General features: G+C 39.6%; 2 protein-coding genes and 1 pseudogene across 6 annotated transcripts in view; 2 read left to right on the forward strand and 1 right to left on the reverse strand.

The window, feature by feature from the left end:
- Nucleotides 1-4,221, reverse strand: part of Rwdd4 (RWD domain containing 4) — an 18,773-nt gene extending 14,552 nt beyond the window's left edge. For 2 of the 4 annotated variants that reach the window (XM_023699644.1, XM_004639770.2), the window contains exons 1-2: nt 3,914-4,221; nt 214-294 (exon numbers count right to left, since the gene is read on the reverse strand). In XM_023699644.1, the coding sequence (XP_023555412.1) occupies nt 214-294; nt 3,914-3,937 (105 nt within the window). In that variant the 5' untranslated portion in view covers nt 3,938-4,221. Of the gene's footprint in view, nt 1-213; nt 295-3,913 lie in introns of those variants that run through there. The other 2 variants (XM_023699643.1, XM_023699642.1) reach the window with 2 other exon arrangements.
- Nucleotides 1,444-1,595, forward strand: LOC111812159 (annotated as a pseudogene).
- A 182-nt stretch (nt 4,222-4,403) lies between the features above and the next one.
- The window catches only part of Trappc11 (trafficking protein particle complex 11), a 47,718-nt gene continuing 36,288 nt past the window's right edge, over nt 4,404-15,833 (forward strand). Inside the window, exons 1-6 of one of the 2 annotated variants that reach the window (XM_004639771.2) lie at nt 4,404-4,545; nt 6,400-6,522; nt 7,149-7,373; nt 7,951-8,120; nt 9,071-9,141; nt 10,414-10,528. In XM_004639771.2, coding sequence (XP_004639828.2) covers nt 6,424-6,522; nt 7,149-7,373; nt 7,951-8,120; nt 9,071-9,141; nt 10,414-10,528 — 680 coding nt within the window. In that variant the 5' untranslated portion in view covers nt 4,404-4,545; nt 6,400-6,423. Of the gene's footprint in view, nt 4,546-6,355; nt 6,523-7,148; nt 7,374-7,950; nt 8,121-9,070; nt 9,142-10,413; nt 10,529-15,833 lie in introns of both variants that reach the window. The other variant, XM_023699639.1, reaches the window with a different exon arrangement.

The raw sequence follows: 15,833 nt of genomic DNA on the forward strand, positions 1-15,833 counted from the left end.
GTAAAACACAGGGACCACGGTTCAATCCCCCAGCACCACATGCCAGACAGCCCCGCCCCCTGGTGGGCTGAACTGGCCACACACACACACAAAATAAATAAATAAATAAATATTTAAAAAAAAAAAAAAACAGCAATTTTGGGGTAACGTATAGGTTTTTTTTTTTCTTCCCCTAGTGAAGTAGGAAGTATACTTATTCATGCCATATCTTACCCGGTATTGAAATGAAACTGGACTTAACTCTCGGAAACTTTCATCTCCTTCATAAATAGAACGTAACGCTTCTAGTTCCATCTGAAAGAAAAGGGCCAATGAGTTTTGTTTTTATGGCATAAACCAATTAGAAATAACAGGTTTTAGTTTCTGATTCAAGCCTGCTCAGCATGTAAACTGTGGCAAATTTATATGGCTTTAGATATTTATGATCTATGTACACATACTAACACTTCATAATTACACTAATAATACTTTAAGTACTGCCAGACACTTTACACTATATCACCTCACTAAATTGTCACATCAATCCTGTGATAGACACCACTGCCTTATTTCTTCCTTCCTAACATGTAGGAAACTACGATTTTTAATAAAGCAACCCTAGAGCATGTACTCTTTATTATTCTCCTGAAAAGTAGCTTGGGGTAGAAAAAGCACAAACCTTGAGAAATTTGAAGCACAATATTTTCCCATTTTTCATACAAATTGCTCATATCTGTAATCTTTTGCTCAGAATAATATAACACTTAAAGAGAGAAAAAAAAAAAAGAAAAAAGAAGTTCAAGAATAAGATGACTACAGGGTCTGCTCAAGATGAGGGACAGGACTTCAGGAGAAAATGTAGCTAGCAATCTTTGCCTGAAAATATTTTTTAGAACACTGCAGTCTTATAACTGAAAAATCTCAATCACTGTTGGAAATCACAGATAAAGTCCCACAGAAAAGAAGCAAAGACAAAATGCTCTTAGATACATGTCCTAATTTTCAAAAGATTCATGTCATGAATTCTATAAAGTAAAAATGGTGACCTTGATCTAGAAGGACAGACTTTGATTTTATTTATTTATTTATTTGGCGGAACCGGGGATTGAGCTCAGGCCCTTGCGCTTGCCAGGCAAGCGCTTATTCTACTGAGCCATCTCTCCGGCCCCAGACTTTTAAATAGATCATCAAGAAAAGAGGTTCTGATGAGCAGGGAGAGTGAGGAGTAATTCATAAGACCTAGCAGGCATATGCAAAACCAGATCTATCTAAGCAACCCTTTCTAGGGAGGAAAAGCACTAATGCCAGTCTATCTAGATTTCAGCAAGTTTCCACAAGTTGTTCATGCTCTTTTAACAGAAAAGAAGACAACAACAAATACAGTGCTACTCTTAATCCTTTCTCATATTTCAATTAAAGCGTTGTAAAAAACAAAAATAGTTTAATTTGCAAAAATGTGTGGCTAGCTTTGCACAGTGGCAGTATTGTAGCCATGAGGTTTATCCGAGGCGTAATTATTACTAATTGAAAACTTTTCCCAAAAATGTGTGGCTAATTGGAAGAGACAGTGAATCACAGTGATTATACAGGAAAACTGCAAAACGTTCTTTAAAAAAAATGATGAAACTTAACAGGGCAAATCGAATTTGTAGTTAAGATACCTAAAGATCCAAGGATGAAAGATAATTTGCTTTGTATATACAAAGTGTGTCAGTTTGATAATAAAACAGAAAACTGTGTGAGGCCAGTTTTAAAATAGGACATAAACTTAGAATTTGTCCATAAATATTCAATTCTGAGATAGGAAAGGAATGGCAAAGACTAGACTTATGAGGACATAGCTAGTAGGAACCATTTCATCTGAGAAGAGGAGGTCTTAAATAACAGGCCAAAAATTGCCTACAAGTAGCCATACATCCACTCCCAGAAGGAACAAAATTTGGTTAGAAGATTGCCAGGCTCCACCATACAATTCTGATTTGGTTGGTCTGAGGTGATGTGCTGGCACCAGTTCATTTAACAACCACCTACAGTGGTCCATGGGTCAAACTTTGAGAAACATTATTTTCTGTGCTTTTCAGGGTTACAGTTATTTTTAATTGATACATAATACACATTTGTGGGGTGCAATATGGTACTTTGATACATGTACAGATTATACAACCATTAGATTACACAGCATATCCAACAACTCAAAACATTCACTGTTTCTTCATAGGTGAGACCTATAATGAAATCCCCTCTTCTAACTATTTTGAAATATATATCACCCTGATATTTACTGTAGTTACTCTACTGTGTAAATGAACATCAGAACTTATTCTTCCTAATTGTAACTTTGTATGTAATGACTACTCTGTCCTCCTTCCCAAGTATCAGAACTCTTAATGCCTTGGTTTAGAAACTTGCTTGTCTAAGAATATTTTAAAAGGGTACTCAGGTATCTATTAGCTTGTTGGATTTTGGGTTCTTTTAACAATAACTTCCAATCCAGAGATTCTACTACATCTGTAAAGTAAAAACACTTTTAAGCAGCAGCTCTTGAAAACAAGCGACCTACTACTGCTTATCTACACTACGCACAGGGACTTAAAATTTTGATTCTACCACATGCTCTTTACATTCTCGAGACACTGACTTTACCACTCTAGACACTTTTCCTCACCCATACACATGTCAAAGTTAAAAGCTTCCCCTACAACTGACCTGTATTGATACAGGGAGAAAAACTGAACTCAGGTGGGTGACCTCCAAACGATACAGGGAACCTCCAAATGACATAGGGAAAAATGATCTCTGGACCTGACCTGCACCAGTTCGTGTTCTCTAAAACCGAAGAATGAATTTTAGGAACAAACGGAGGTTATGAGCAGAATATATTTATTGAGGGAAAGAAAGCTCCTGTCCGAGAGATGGACAGGAGGGGGTGGGGGCCCAAGCGGGTTGTCCCTGGGAAGCTGTCTCTTCCAGGGACTTTTACAGAGTAAAACCATTCAGTGAGGCAGGTCTAACAAGGGAATTTGCTTAGGTGGATGTGGGGTGGGACAAAACTATGATCACCCAATGGGATTACAAGCACCATTGCTCAGGTAAAATTGATTAAGTCGAGGACCAAATGGGGAAGCGAGTCATCATGAATGTAGACCAGGATTTTATCAGGTAGCCAGCCATCCAGTAGTAGTCGGATTAATGATTCTTCTGGCTCCCTCAAGGTCAAGATCAATCCTGGACGCTTATCTTTAGGGAGGTCGGCATTTGTTTGATCTTTGGTCTTTAGGTCTGGCTCACTGCAGGAGCATCCGTCCCTCCCACAGTTGTTCCCTCCCCCATTTGTAAGGTATCTTGTCTTCTGTGTAATCTCCTTCGACGGCCTGGCCCTGTCTGACTGCCTATAATAATGCCTATAATTTATCTAACTCGGCTGCCTGCACCAGTATGATTCAAAGGCAAACTGACAGTAAAATACTGACACGTAAACCATACAGTTCAGGAGATGCACATATACGCAAACGGATTTTGGCAAGTAACAGATGGATAAATAATTTCTTTCAACAGTACAGGGAAGCGGGAGACACCACTGTCATTTTCCTCCACCAGAAATTTAACACAACTAACCCCCTAACAACCAATGGCTTCTAAAATTGAACGGTGATCGGGTTTTCAGGCAGCAACACCCGGGGATTCCAAGCGCGGCGAGCCAGGGCCGTGCAGTAAGACAACCACGCTTGGAGAGGACACTCCCGGATGTGCAAAAATGAAACACTGAGGGAGACGCGGGGGGGACGGAGGCAGTCTCCCCCCACTCCCGCCTGCAAGGCCTCTCCGCGCAGGGTCCCGGCGCGCTCGGGGCGGCCGAGCCAGGGCGCAGGACGCGCGCGGCGCCCGGGGCTGCTCGGCTCCGCGGCCGGGTTGGCCGGGGAGGGGAGGCGCTCACCTCTTGGTCCTCATTGGCGCTCATCGCGCCGGGCGCCTCCCAGGCCGGCTGCGGCCGCGACCACGTAGAGAAAGCGAGCGCTGGGGCCCGGAGGCCAGGGCGTCCCCTTTCCGAGCCTCGGTTGCGGGGTGGTGGGGCACCCTCCCTGGCAGCGGCAGAGCCAAGATCACGCGCAGCCCTGACCCTCGTCAGCGTGAAGCGAGGGCCTGGAGGCCGCGGGCCTCGGGGAAGGAGACGCAGGCCACGAAGATGGTGCGTCCCCGCGTCCAGGAGAAGCTGCGGGCAGGTAACGGCGGAGGCCCCGCCCCTCCCGCCTGTGGCTTCTCCTATTGGCTGCCTTTCTCTCCGCTCCCAGCTCTTTTCCCCAACGAAACCGAGCGCTTTCCTCACGAGTTGAGCAGCGGAGCAGCATTCAGGGGAGGGATTGGTGAAAAGTACTGTCACTCACACTCACCAAATGCTTCCTGGGTCAGCGGATGGGCGGGGCAGAGGAAGTCTCTCTTAAGGGGTCTGCGGCGGTGCCCTCCGGAGCAGGCTCTGGCGTTCTGTGACACCCCTGTGCACCTCCTCTGGCCCGGCTCTGCTGACGGGGACCGGCTACAGCGACAACGGGCCTGGGGCGTGCGTCCGGGGTGAGTCCGGGCCTAGAGATCTAGGGCTAGGCTAGAGTGCCAGAGACTGGGGCCAGCCCTGATCAGTGCTAGCTGGAGCTCTGGGTGTCCCCAAGGCGCCGTAGAGAGCAGCCCTGGAGCTTGTCTTTCAGTCTTGAAAATCGCATTTATTTCTGAGGCCTTCCAGGAGATGGGAGAAGTAGAGGAGGAGGATTTTGTCTGCCCTTAAGGTTGCAAAGTTGTTTTTCCTCCCTTGCTCTCTGTAGCTTCCAGGGCAGGATAAATACTGCGGTCGTGGGGAACTCTTCCTAAATTGGATTTTTGGTTCACATCTTCAGCATCAGCTCCCCTCCACGCCCACACCATTTTGGCCCAAACTATCGTTGTTTTTGGTCCTTTTATAGTCTGAGATCTCTTGAATCCCGTTCTTAGTAGCCTATGTTCTGCGCTCGGATGAGTGAATTAAATAATCACATTCTTTTTTTTGTTATTTTGATTGCTTTGCTTTCTTAGAATGTTCCATGCCACCTTCCAGGTTACTTCCCTCCCACTAGGTGCGTCTATCCAGAGTGTGCACTTAGCCACTTTTGCACGTCCTTCTGTGTTACGCTTTGAGTAGCTGCTCTGTTGGCGTCTTCCAGGAGATCTGGAAATTTCTTCTCTGGTGTTTCTCCCAAGCTCATCCTTTTCCCATGGAATAAACATGACCATTTCAAGTGCCAAGGCTCTGAAAGTAGGAGGTGTCAGGAATTCCTGACACCGCTTTCGTGCGGCAATTCTGGAACGGATATACCTTGATCTAGTTGATGTAAAGCTTCTCTGTCCACAGTGGTGGCCAGTGGCCACGGTGGCAGTTGAGTGCTTCAGATAGGACAGTCTAAATTGAGATGTGCTGTGTGTGTAAATGTATGCCAGATTCTGAAGACTTGGTACAAAAACGTAAAATACTTCATTAGTAAATTTATATTAATGTTTGGATAACATTTTTAGAAATTTTGGATTAGAGTATTATTAAAATGATTTCCACACATTTGCTTTATTTTTTATTATGACTATTAGAAAAAGTCAAATTATGTGACCCATACAATTTCTCTTGAGTGGCCCTGATTTAAAGTTTTCTAAGTCATTGTTAGTTCCCCATTTCTTCTTCATATTCAAAGATTATAGCAATTTCTTTTGCGTTTCTGGGGTGATTAAGGGGAAAGACCTTTAGAACTCTAGGGTAAACTCGTTGGCATTAATCAAAGGTACCTATACTATTTGACCGCCTCTTTTTTATTTTCATTTCCAAATTTCCTTGAACTGGGGGATTTCTTTCTCTAAACTCATGGCTGACACTTATGTTATTGACATTTATCATTCTGGTAAGCTGTTCAAGTTATTTATTCAGTACTCATTATTCTGTCAGTACTTAAATGTAAAATGTTAATTAAGGCATTCTAAATTAACTTTCAGTTAGAAGTATCGCATACAGCCGGGGAGATAGCTCAGGGACGTAAACACCTGCCTGGCAAGCACAAGGTCCTGAGTTCAATCCCTAGTACCAAAAAAAAAAAAAAAAAGTATTGCATATTTTACGATTCAAGTGGTAGTATAAGTGATTCTCATTTTCCACACAAATTATACTTGAGTCATGTTGTAGAATGATCGAAGCCGTGAAAAGAACCACAGCAAAGCTGGATGAAATCGGCCACAGGGGTCTCACTGAGCTTAGTCTCTAAGTGAGCCCTGAGCCAGGGAACCTTCTCACATTTATTGAGGACCACAAAGAGACTAAGGAATGTGCATAACTAATTTGGTGTAAACAAACTGCTATCTACATTATCTTCAGGCATTCACCTACTAGTTTACAGATCACTGGTTGTAACTTCCCAGGTAAAGGAACAAAGAACTGGCAGGATGCCACCTCCAGGAATCTGTTACCACCCTCTCTCCAGCTTGCTGGAATTCCAAGGAGCCAGTTTCCTTAGGCTCTGTTCTTTGTTCCTTGCTCCCTCGGTAATGTATACTTCTGATTCATATCACTAGAGTTCTGTGTAATGTATTGGTGGAGATGATTTTTGAAAGTAGCTCGTGATACATCTTTTTGGAAATGATGATTTTTTAAATATAATGATAATTTTGTTTGGAATAGACACATTTTTATATAATTGCTTTTCTAAAGCAAGTACATGCTTGAGTTTATTATACAAAGTCAGCACTCAGCTATAGGACATAGTAGAAATATGTCTTAAAGGTTTCCATCATTACTAGTTTTCTTTTAAAAGTTTTCCTTTAAAAAGGGCATTTTATATTGTGGAAAATGAGAAAACAGCTACTTAGATAATAAGCATCTTTTAATAATATCAACCATTGAGAAATTAGATATTAGCAGTTACAGAAAACTTAGAGGGTATTGTACATTTTAGTATATGTAAGCCAGTTTTTTCCTTATTATGGTTGAAATAGTTAATACACACCCATTTTAATTTGTTAACTTTCCTGCTTTTATAGTCTGTTAATTCCAAAGCTTGGAATACATTTTGAGAGATTACTGAAAATAATAATTTGCTTAAATACTAGGTATTCATATATTAGATACAGATACTAGCTTTTGAAACTGTGAATTGTCATTTGTATTTCAGATTCTTCGTGACACTTTAAACATGAGCCCTACACAGTGGGACTTCCCTGTGGAATTATGTTGCCGGCCTATGGCTTTTGTTACACTTACAGGCCTAGATGTTGTTTACAATGCTGTCCATCGAGCAGTCTGGGATGCTTTCTGTGCCAATCGGAGGGCTGATCGGGTACCAATTTCTTTCAAGGTGCTCCCAGGTGACCATGAATATCCTAAATGTAGATCCAAGGTAATGACATTAGGATTATATCCACTTTCCCCCCGTATGTGCATATGTGTGTGTCTTTTTTTGTTTGCATTGTGTGTCCTGGAAAACCCTGTGGTACATAAAACTGTAGGCATTGTAGAATCCATGTTCTTTGAAGATAGGTTCCATTTCACACCTATTTTTTGAGCACTTACTTTGTTTTAGGTAACTGGAAGTATGCAATAGTCAGATGATATAGATTTACATAAGGTATACTCAACATGCTTGAGGAATTATATATAGAACTTTACTGTATGAGGAAAAGTGTTAAATTCACAACTAACCTTTAGCTTGCTGTGCTAGTCCACAGCTGTAATTCTAACACCGTAGGAAACTTCTTGGCTTTGTCTTTTCTCCCTTGATAGGAAGTGTGTTGTTTGTAGGGTTGAGATTCTTCTTCCAACACTTGCTGTCTTCGCATGTGTTAGCATGATTTACTTGTCTTAAAATTGGGCAGTGTTCACAATGAATGAAATAAATGCATATGAAGTGCTGGGCACCCAATAAGTAGATCTTGCTGCTTTCATTATTAAATAACTAACTTAACCCCTGTTTGCAGAGAACCTCGTATGAGTGGTACATTCCTAAAGGAATCTTAAAGACTGGCTGGATGAATAAGCATCTAAACCTGGTGCCCGCCCTAGTGGTTGTGTTCTATGAACTGGACTGGGATGAGCCTCAGTGGAAAGAAAAGCAGTCCGAGTGTGCTACCAGAGTGGAAATTGTCAGGTAGGATCTCCATTTCCCAAGTGGGCTGTGGTAGTTTGCAGGTATCTATCATTTACTGACATTTATTGAAAACAACTGAGTTCTGTTTCTGCTTCAATGATCATTTTGGGGATTATTGACTGCCAGACCCTGATAAGTAGTATAAGTATTATCTGTGTATAATGCTACAGTATGTGAAGGAACTTAGAAGCCAGATTTGTCTGAATTTTACTTTTTTTTTGCATTGATAATGTTCTTTGGAGACTCAAAAATTTATTATTTGTCCTCATAAGATACTAGCTTTGTCTTTTTTTTTTTTTTTTGGCAGAACCGGGGATTGAACTCAGGCCCTTGCGCTTGCCAGGGAAGCGCTTATTCCACTGAGCCATTTCCCCAACCCCTAGTTTTGTCTTAAATTGAACATCAGTTTGATGTTCAACACAATTGATGTTCAATTTAAGACAACTAAATTTAAGACAGTCACTCTTAGGTGACTAATGTATGACTAGAAACAAATTATAATTTTACATAAAGTTTTGTATTAAACTGTCTTTTAGAGTATATGACTAATGTGTCATAGGAAGAAGTTGTATTACAAGTTTTACATACATTAAACTTTCACATTTTTCTTATACTTGACATTAAACCCAAGGCCTTCACACTGAGCTACATCCACAGCCGTTTTTATTTTTTATCTTGAGATGAGGGTCTTGCTAAGTTGGTGAATTGCCCAGGCCAGTTTCAAACTTGTCTCTAGCCTCAGCCTCTCACAGTGTGGCCCCATGCCCATCTGTATTATGCTTTTAAAATTGAAATGATTATTTAAAATTGAAATTATTAATGTTTATGAAAATAGTTACTCTGCTCTTAATCTTTTTTTTTTTTAATGTATCAAGCTTGTATTCTGTGTAAAATCTTGGATACATTCAGTTAAAATTAATTAATTAGTTTTATTGTTTTTTCCATTGCAGACAAAGTTTACTAGGAAGAAACACAAAAGTTGCAGTGGTTTTGATTCAGAAGAAAACCCCTTTGCCCCCAGGTATCAGAAGGTTAATTATTTGCTTTATAACTTTGAATTGTTACTGCCAAGAAATAAGCTTTTTAATGTTTAAGTCATTTATTAGTCTCAGGGATGATGGTGTGTTAAACTTAGAAAAGTATCAACATGTGAATCAATATTTGCTTAAAAAAATAAATTAAAAAAAATATTTGCTTAAAAAAATGAAAAGATATGCCAGGTTTGGAGGCCCATGTCTGTAGTCTCAGCATTCTCAGAGGCTGAGGCAATAAGGATTGCAGTTTTAAGCAGAGCCTGGGCAATTTTGTGACCTAGGAAAGACCCTGTCTCAAAAAAATATGAGGGTGTGACTCAGTGCAAAGGCCTCGGGTTCATGCTGCAATACCATACCCAAAAGCAAAACAAACGAAAACAAAATTTTGATGACTGCAGATCTTATGTGTTAGTCCTCAAGTTTTATTTGCATCCTTTTGTAGTCATGTATCAGTTGACAAAATGGCTAATGCATTAAAAAAGTTAGTTACCTGTGAGCTATTTAAAACTTTATTTCATACATAAAGACAAATGGTGTAGGGGCCTGATGACATGGCACATGCCTGTTATCCCAGCACTCGGGATAACTGAGTGATACCTGAGGCAGGAGGATCACTGACGTCGAGGCCATCCTGGGCCACATAGTGAGTCCAAGGCCCGCCTAAACTACATAGCAAGACTTTTGTCTCAGAAAAATATGAATAAATAAAAAAGATATAGGACTTGTAATTTGGCCTCTTGAAAAATGTTTTTATTTTAAATCCTGATTTTTTTTTAACCTGCCTAGACTTTCATAGGCCAAAATGTGTATGTATAAAAAATATATATATAATTTTTTTTTCCCTTTTTGGTGGAACCAGGGATCGAACTCAGGACCTTGTACTTGCCACACAAGCACTTATTCCACTGAGCTATCTCCCTGGCTCCTTTTGGTTTTATATTGAAACCTGTAGTATCCTAAGTGGTTTTGGAAACTTCTTTCATTTCTTCCATTTTTAGTTTTGTTTCTTAACGTAGTTATGTGCTGTATCTGGTAGCACTATTTGGGTTATTTATCTGGCTCAGTAGAAAATTCCACAGTGTTTGCCTAAAAAGTACCTGCTATGAAACTGAACTTCCGAGAAGCCGAAGCTCCAAGGAGCCTAGGATCTTGTTGGCATGGTGAAAAGCGGTTTGGGTTTTCCAGATTTGGGGAGTTACTTGCTTAGGAAACATACTACTTATTTGTTTTATTCCTTTTCTTCCTGACCTTACCAACAGGAGAAGATGTCATTGCTTCGGAAAGGGCTGCAGCTTTATGCGATGCGTGTGAACTCTCGGGGAAGTCGTTGTTTGTGCTGCCCCACACTGACCACCTTGTGGGCTATATTATAAGGTAAAGAAAGTCTTTCGAAGTTGTTTTTTTTTTTTTTTGATTGTTCCTTAGGAATTAAACAGTTGGTAGCTGAGACCCATTTCTGTTTTTAAGAAACCCAAAACATGTTTAATAGAAAAAGTGTAAAGGGTTCAGAGGCTGTGGACTTGATAGCACCCTCCCATGTGACCACTGTCGATGTGTTTCTTCCAAAAGTATATTTTATATAGGAGCAAATACACGTGTATCTTTATAAAGCATGTATACATACATAAACAAAAAAATAATACCATAGACAGTGATCTTCCACTTAACAGTATTACCTCATTGACATCTTTCCATAGGTATAGCTGTGTCAGCCTTACTTGTACAGAAATGTATAGCTTGAAACAGTGGAGAGTGAACAGTACTCGGGGCTGAGGTGTGAGCCCATGAATTCAGGACTAGTCTCTGCGGCATATGGAGACTTGTCACCACAAAAAAAAGGTTTATGGTTTTCTTTGTACTTTTCAGTAATTGCCATGTGTCCTTTTGTGATGTGTGTTCTTTAAATGGTAGTCTTGATTTTTGGTCCCTTATTCTTACTTGCTATGTTGATGTATTTGTGATACGGAAATAATTTTCAAAGGCTCTGAGGCTTACCATATATAAAATATCTTTACTAAAGTTTTATAAAAAACAAGTTAAAAAAATTTTTAAAAAAGCAAGTCACCAACTGGTACCCAACATTGTCTCAAAATTTATGTGATCATTATCCATTTCTTTTCTAGTATTTAGTGATACAGGGTAGTTTTACAGTAATAATTCTTTTTGATGATATATTTAAATATATTTTAATTGATTTTTGGCTATAACAATTTCTTTTTGCAAAGGTGCTCTTAAACTCAAGAACAGCTTAGATTTTGATTATTTTTATATATTTTATCTTATAATAATTGATTATTACATATCCTGTATTACTTTCTTGTTCTCAGAAGTAAAGTCTGAAAATTATATGGTATTTTCATATAGTAGATACATGACTTCTAAAAAAGTAAAGCATAAATTTAGAAGAGAGATGATGCACTAGCAGCAGAATCAAATAAATGACGCATTGCAGGAAAGCTTAAGTGAGCTGCCAGAATAGGGGAGCAGTGAGCAGTGCAGTCCACACTGCAGGAAGTCAGGTCAGCAGTGTGCATTCAGCGTAACGTTGAGGTGACTGCGCAGAGTGCAAAGGAAAAGCATGATTCATTTTTGTCATGTAGTACTGGGGATTGAACTCGGCTTTGACGCTGAGCTACGTCCCCAGCCCTTTTTTTAAAATTTTATTTTATGTTGTGTTATTTTTTTCTTGAGACGGGGTTTCGGTAAGTCCTTAAGTTGCCTGGGTTGCTAGAACTTGCCATTCTCCTGCCTCAGCCTCTGAGTGCTACAGTTACCTGCTTGCAAAGGAGTTTTGTTTTTACCACTTATGCGGGGGACACAGAAATTTAAGGATCGGTGTCCAGATGACTGACACGAGAAGCACGGGTTCTGAGTCCATGGCTTCCCACGTGGGCATCTGCGCACAAGTCATGCCTCAGTAGGCCATTGGAGATGAGGGACAAGCTCAGGCCCTTCTTTCATATTTGTATTTCATTGTTAGTGAGAGAATAAAGCTCAGTGTCAGGAGGGCTTCGTGTTTATTCCTCTAGGAGGGAAGTGGCAGTTACTGGTGGCATCATCACTCAGGCCTGTGCTTTCAGAGTACATTGATGCCAGTGCTGTGATGAACGTTTCAGAAGGAAGTCAAAGGGTGAGAGTGTTCGTGAAACTTCTGTAGTGCATTACAGAAGGATTGTGAAAATCTTTTGTATCACAGAAGTTTGATGATCGTTTCAAGATACAACTCTTTGGACTGGTGAGATAGCTCAGTGGTCTAAAGCACCTGCTTAGGCAAAGTGCAGGGACTGCGGTTTGATCTCCCTACACCACAAACCAGCCAGCCTTGCCCCCAGGAGGGCTGAGCCAGCCACCAAAAAAAAAAAAAAAAAAAAGAAGAAGAAGATACAATTCTTAGAAGAAATTTACTTTCATGGCAGGATAAGTGTTCCTCTAGGCTGTCCCTGTCATGCTAGCTAGCAAATTCTTAAGAAAAAAATCACAAAAAGCCCCACACGTGCCTATCTTGCCTTTTGAAACAAAGCTGACACTTTAATAAGTAAAAAGCAAATGCTTTTCAGAGGAAAGTTGTGTTATAGAGAAAAGATATTGAAAATGGCTGTTTGGAAATCTTCTTGTCATTTTTGTTTTCTGAGATCCAGATAGCATTTGCTGTCATCATAATCATCATCATCTGCATTGTTGAAAATGTTGGAAATAAGTTTCTAACTAGTTCATTTTAAATAAGAGTTTCAAGAATCTAATTATTACAGATGGAAAACAGCATACACTAATAATACAAATGTATGCAGTTAGATTTTGGATCTCTGGTCTTCACTTTTTCATAAGTTAAGAAGTGAAATTGGAATTGCTATATGAACATTTTCATGGGTGGGAAAACATGAAGCCCTATTTAACTCTCCCTTCCTTCTCCCTTTTTAAAGACATTAGGTACGAGAAAGGAGGATGTAAGTAGTGCCATACACTGGCTGTTTTTTGTTGCTAGTGTACCCTATTAAGTTCCCTTTACATGTACAGAACTTCTCCCTTGTGCCCTTAAAGGTGTGCAGCTTCTAAAATCCAGGCAGACACGTCTCCTTTAAACTTAAATACACACCTGTAGTAGGGGATGTTCTGCATTCATTTGAAAACTGATAGCTTTGTTTCCTGGAGTGAATCCTGTTAGGTATTTTCTGTGTGTGTGGTGCTGAGGACGAACCCAGGATTTTGCACAGGCACACGCTCTGCGGCTGAACTACCCTCCCAGGCCTTGAGAAAAACCTGTCAGTGTTGCTTCTGGTGACTAAGATAATGTTTGTTTACTCTAAGAAGAATGCTTAATTGATATGCTTATGTAGTCCTAGCAGAAACTGGACTGCGGGTGATCTTTGTTTTACTAAGAGTACCACTAATCTTCTGATAAATGGCTAGAATAGGGATCTGCTTGTAATCAAAATTTTAGTCTAATTCATTTGTTAAGATAAATTCAGTTTTGAGACTTAACATTGGTGTATGTATGTGTGTCTAATATTTAGTTCAAGGCTGGAATCCACTTTTTTCATAATTTGACTTTCTAAACTATGGTATTTATAAGTTGAATATCCCTTTTATTTATAATTATTTTATTCTGTTACTGAATTAAATAATTCATTAGTCCATATTTGTAGCACTTAGTATTTACATTCCTGTGTGGAGTTGGTATACCTGCATGAAACATCTTAATTCCTCTCTTTATCTCTGCCCTTTCTTCCTTCCCTCCCTCCCTCCCTACTCCCTTCATCTCTTGATCTCTTTCTTTTGAGAAACATCTATTTTGTCCCACCTTCTATTGTCTATATATTTAAATTTTCTCACTATGTATAAATTTGGGTTTCTCATGTAAGAGAAAATATGTTATGTTTAAGTTTGCGTGACTGATTTCATTTAACATTACGGTCTCAAGGTACACCCATTTTTCTACAAAGGACTCATTTATCTTTTTGTGTCAGTATTGCTGCATTGTATATAAATAACACCTTCTTTACCCATTCATATAGACCACTTTCAAGATTCACCTATTATGAGTTGTGTTGCCACAAACAAGAGTATGCTGTATAACTGTGTAGTGTAGCGTCTAACTCTTTTGGAATATATCTAGAAGGGGAGTAGCAAGGTAAAATGGAATTTCTTGCTGCAGTTTTTGAGGAATCTTTGTACTGATTTACATGCTGATTATATTAGATTAGATTCCCATCAAAAGTATGGGAGGCTTCCTTTTTGCCCCCCAGCTTCAGAGCATTTGTTATTATTTGATTTCTTGATGATGGCCATTCTTTCTGAGGTCAGATGGAATGTCATTTTTATTCTAATTTGCATTTTTCTAATGGCCAGTGCTGTTGAACGTATTTCTTCATGTAATTATTGGCCATTTGTATGTCTGTGAAATTGCTATTCATTTAGTTGCCAATTTTTTGATTGGGCCTTTTTGTATTGCAGGGTCTAATATTTTTGGGTTCTTTATGGATTCTCGATACTAGTCCTCTAAAGAATAGCTGTCAAAAAAAGATTTAAAAAAAGAATTTAAAAAGAAAGAGAAAGAATAGCTGGCAGATTTTTTCCCCTATTTTGTAGGTTGTCTCTTTATTCTGTCAGTTGTTTCTTTCATTGTCCAGAAGCTTATTAATATGGTATGATCCCACTTATTGATTCTGAACATAGAAAATTACAACCTAGAAAATCCAATTTTTTTTTTCATTTTATATATTCACTACACTGTCTACAGGATCTACAGAGTCTCACTACACAGATTGGACTCATAGTGAGTCTCCTGTTTTCAACCTCCCAAGTGCTGGGATTACAGACATGCGTCATCACGCTGTCTCAATCACCATCTCAACACACCCTGGGGGTGGGGCCAGCACAGCATGCCAAGAATCCATCCCTGGCCACTGTGCTTTGCCTAAGCAGGTGCTTTAGTCTGCTGAGCTGCCTGGCAGAAAATCCAATTTTAAAAATCCAATTTAAAATATAATATCTGATTTTACATTTTGTGACTTACTTATTAATAATTTTTCCCTTTAATTGTTTGCATTAGATGTGTTTGTCCTTTTAGTCTAGGTTTAAAATTCAGTTATATTATTCTTGAAGAGGAAAACCTCAAAGTGCATCTCTTATCTGATGGAATGCAGCTTTCCTTGATGCCATTGACAGATATTCTTAATAAAGCATTCCCTTTGATAAAAGAAAGTTTAAGGGTTTTGTTTTAAATTTTTAAAAATCATTTATTTCCTTTTTTTTTTTTTTTGGCGGAACTGGGGATCAAACTCAGAACCTTGCACTTGCCAGGGAAGCGCTTATTCCACTGAGCCATCTCCCCAGCCCCTTATTTCCTTATTTATTTGGTATATTTTCTCGCTGCACAGCTTGGACTTACAGTTACAGTACTGTTTCAGCCTCCCCAGCGCTGGCCACCACCCCCTGGCTTTGGTGGCTAACAAGGAGGCACACCATGCTGTGGAATCAAACTTGGGTCCTGGCCCTTGCCAGGCAGGCGCTTAGACCAATGAGCTATCTTCCCATCACTGAGAGTTTTGTTTTTGTTTTTGTTCATTGTTCTTTGGTGCAGGGAATCAAACTTAGGACCTTGTGCTTGCCAGGCAGGCTCTGTGCTGCTGAGCTGTATCCCTGGCTTTTATTTTGTTTTGTTGTGATTTTGAAAGTTTGA

The sequence above is a fragment of the Octodon degus genome, unplaced genomic scaffold (assembly GCF_000260255.1).
Source record: "Octodon degus isolate 3935 unplaced genomic scaffold, OctDeg1.0 scaffold00114, whole genome shotgun sequence".
Lineage (NCBI taxonomy): Eukaryota > Metazoa > Chordata > Mammalia > Rodentia > Octodontidae > Octodon > Octodon degus.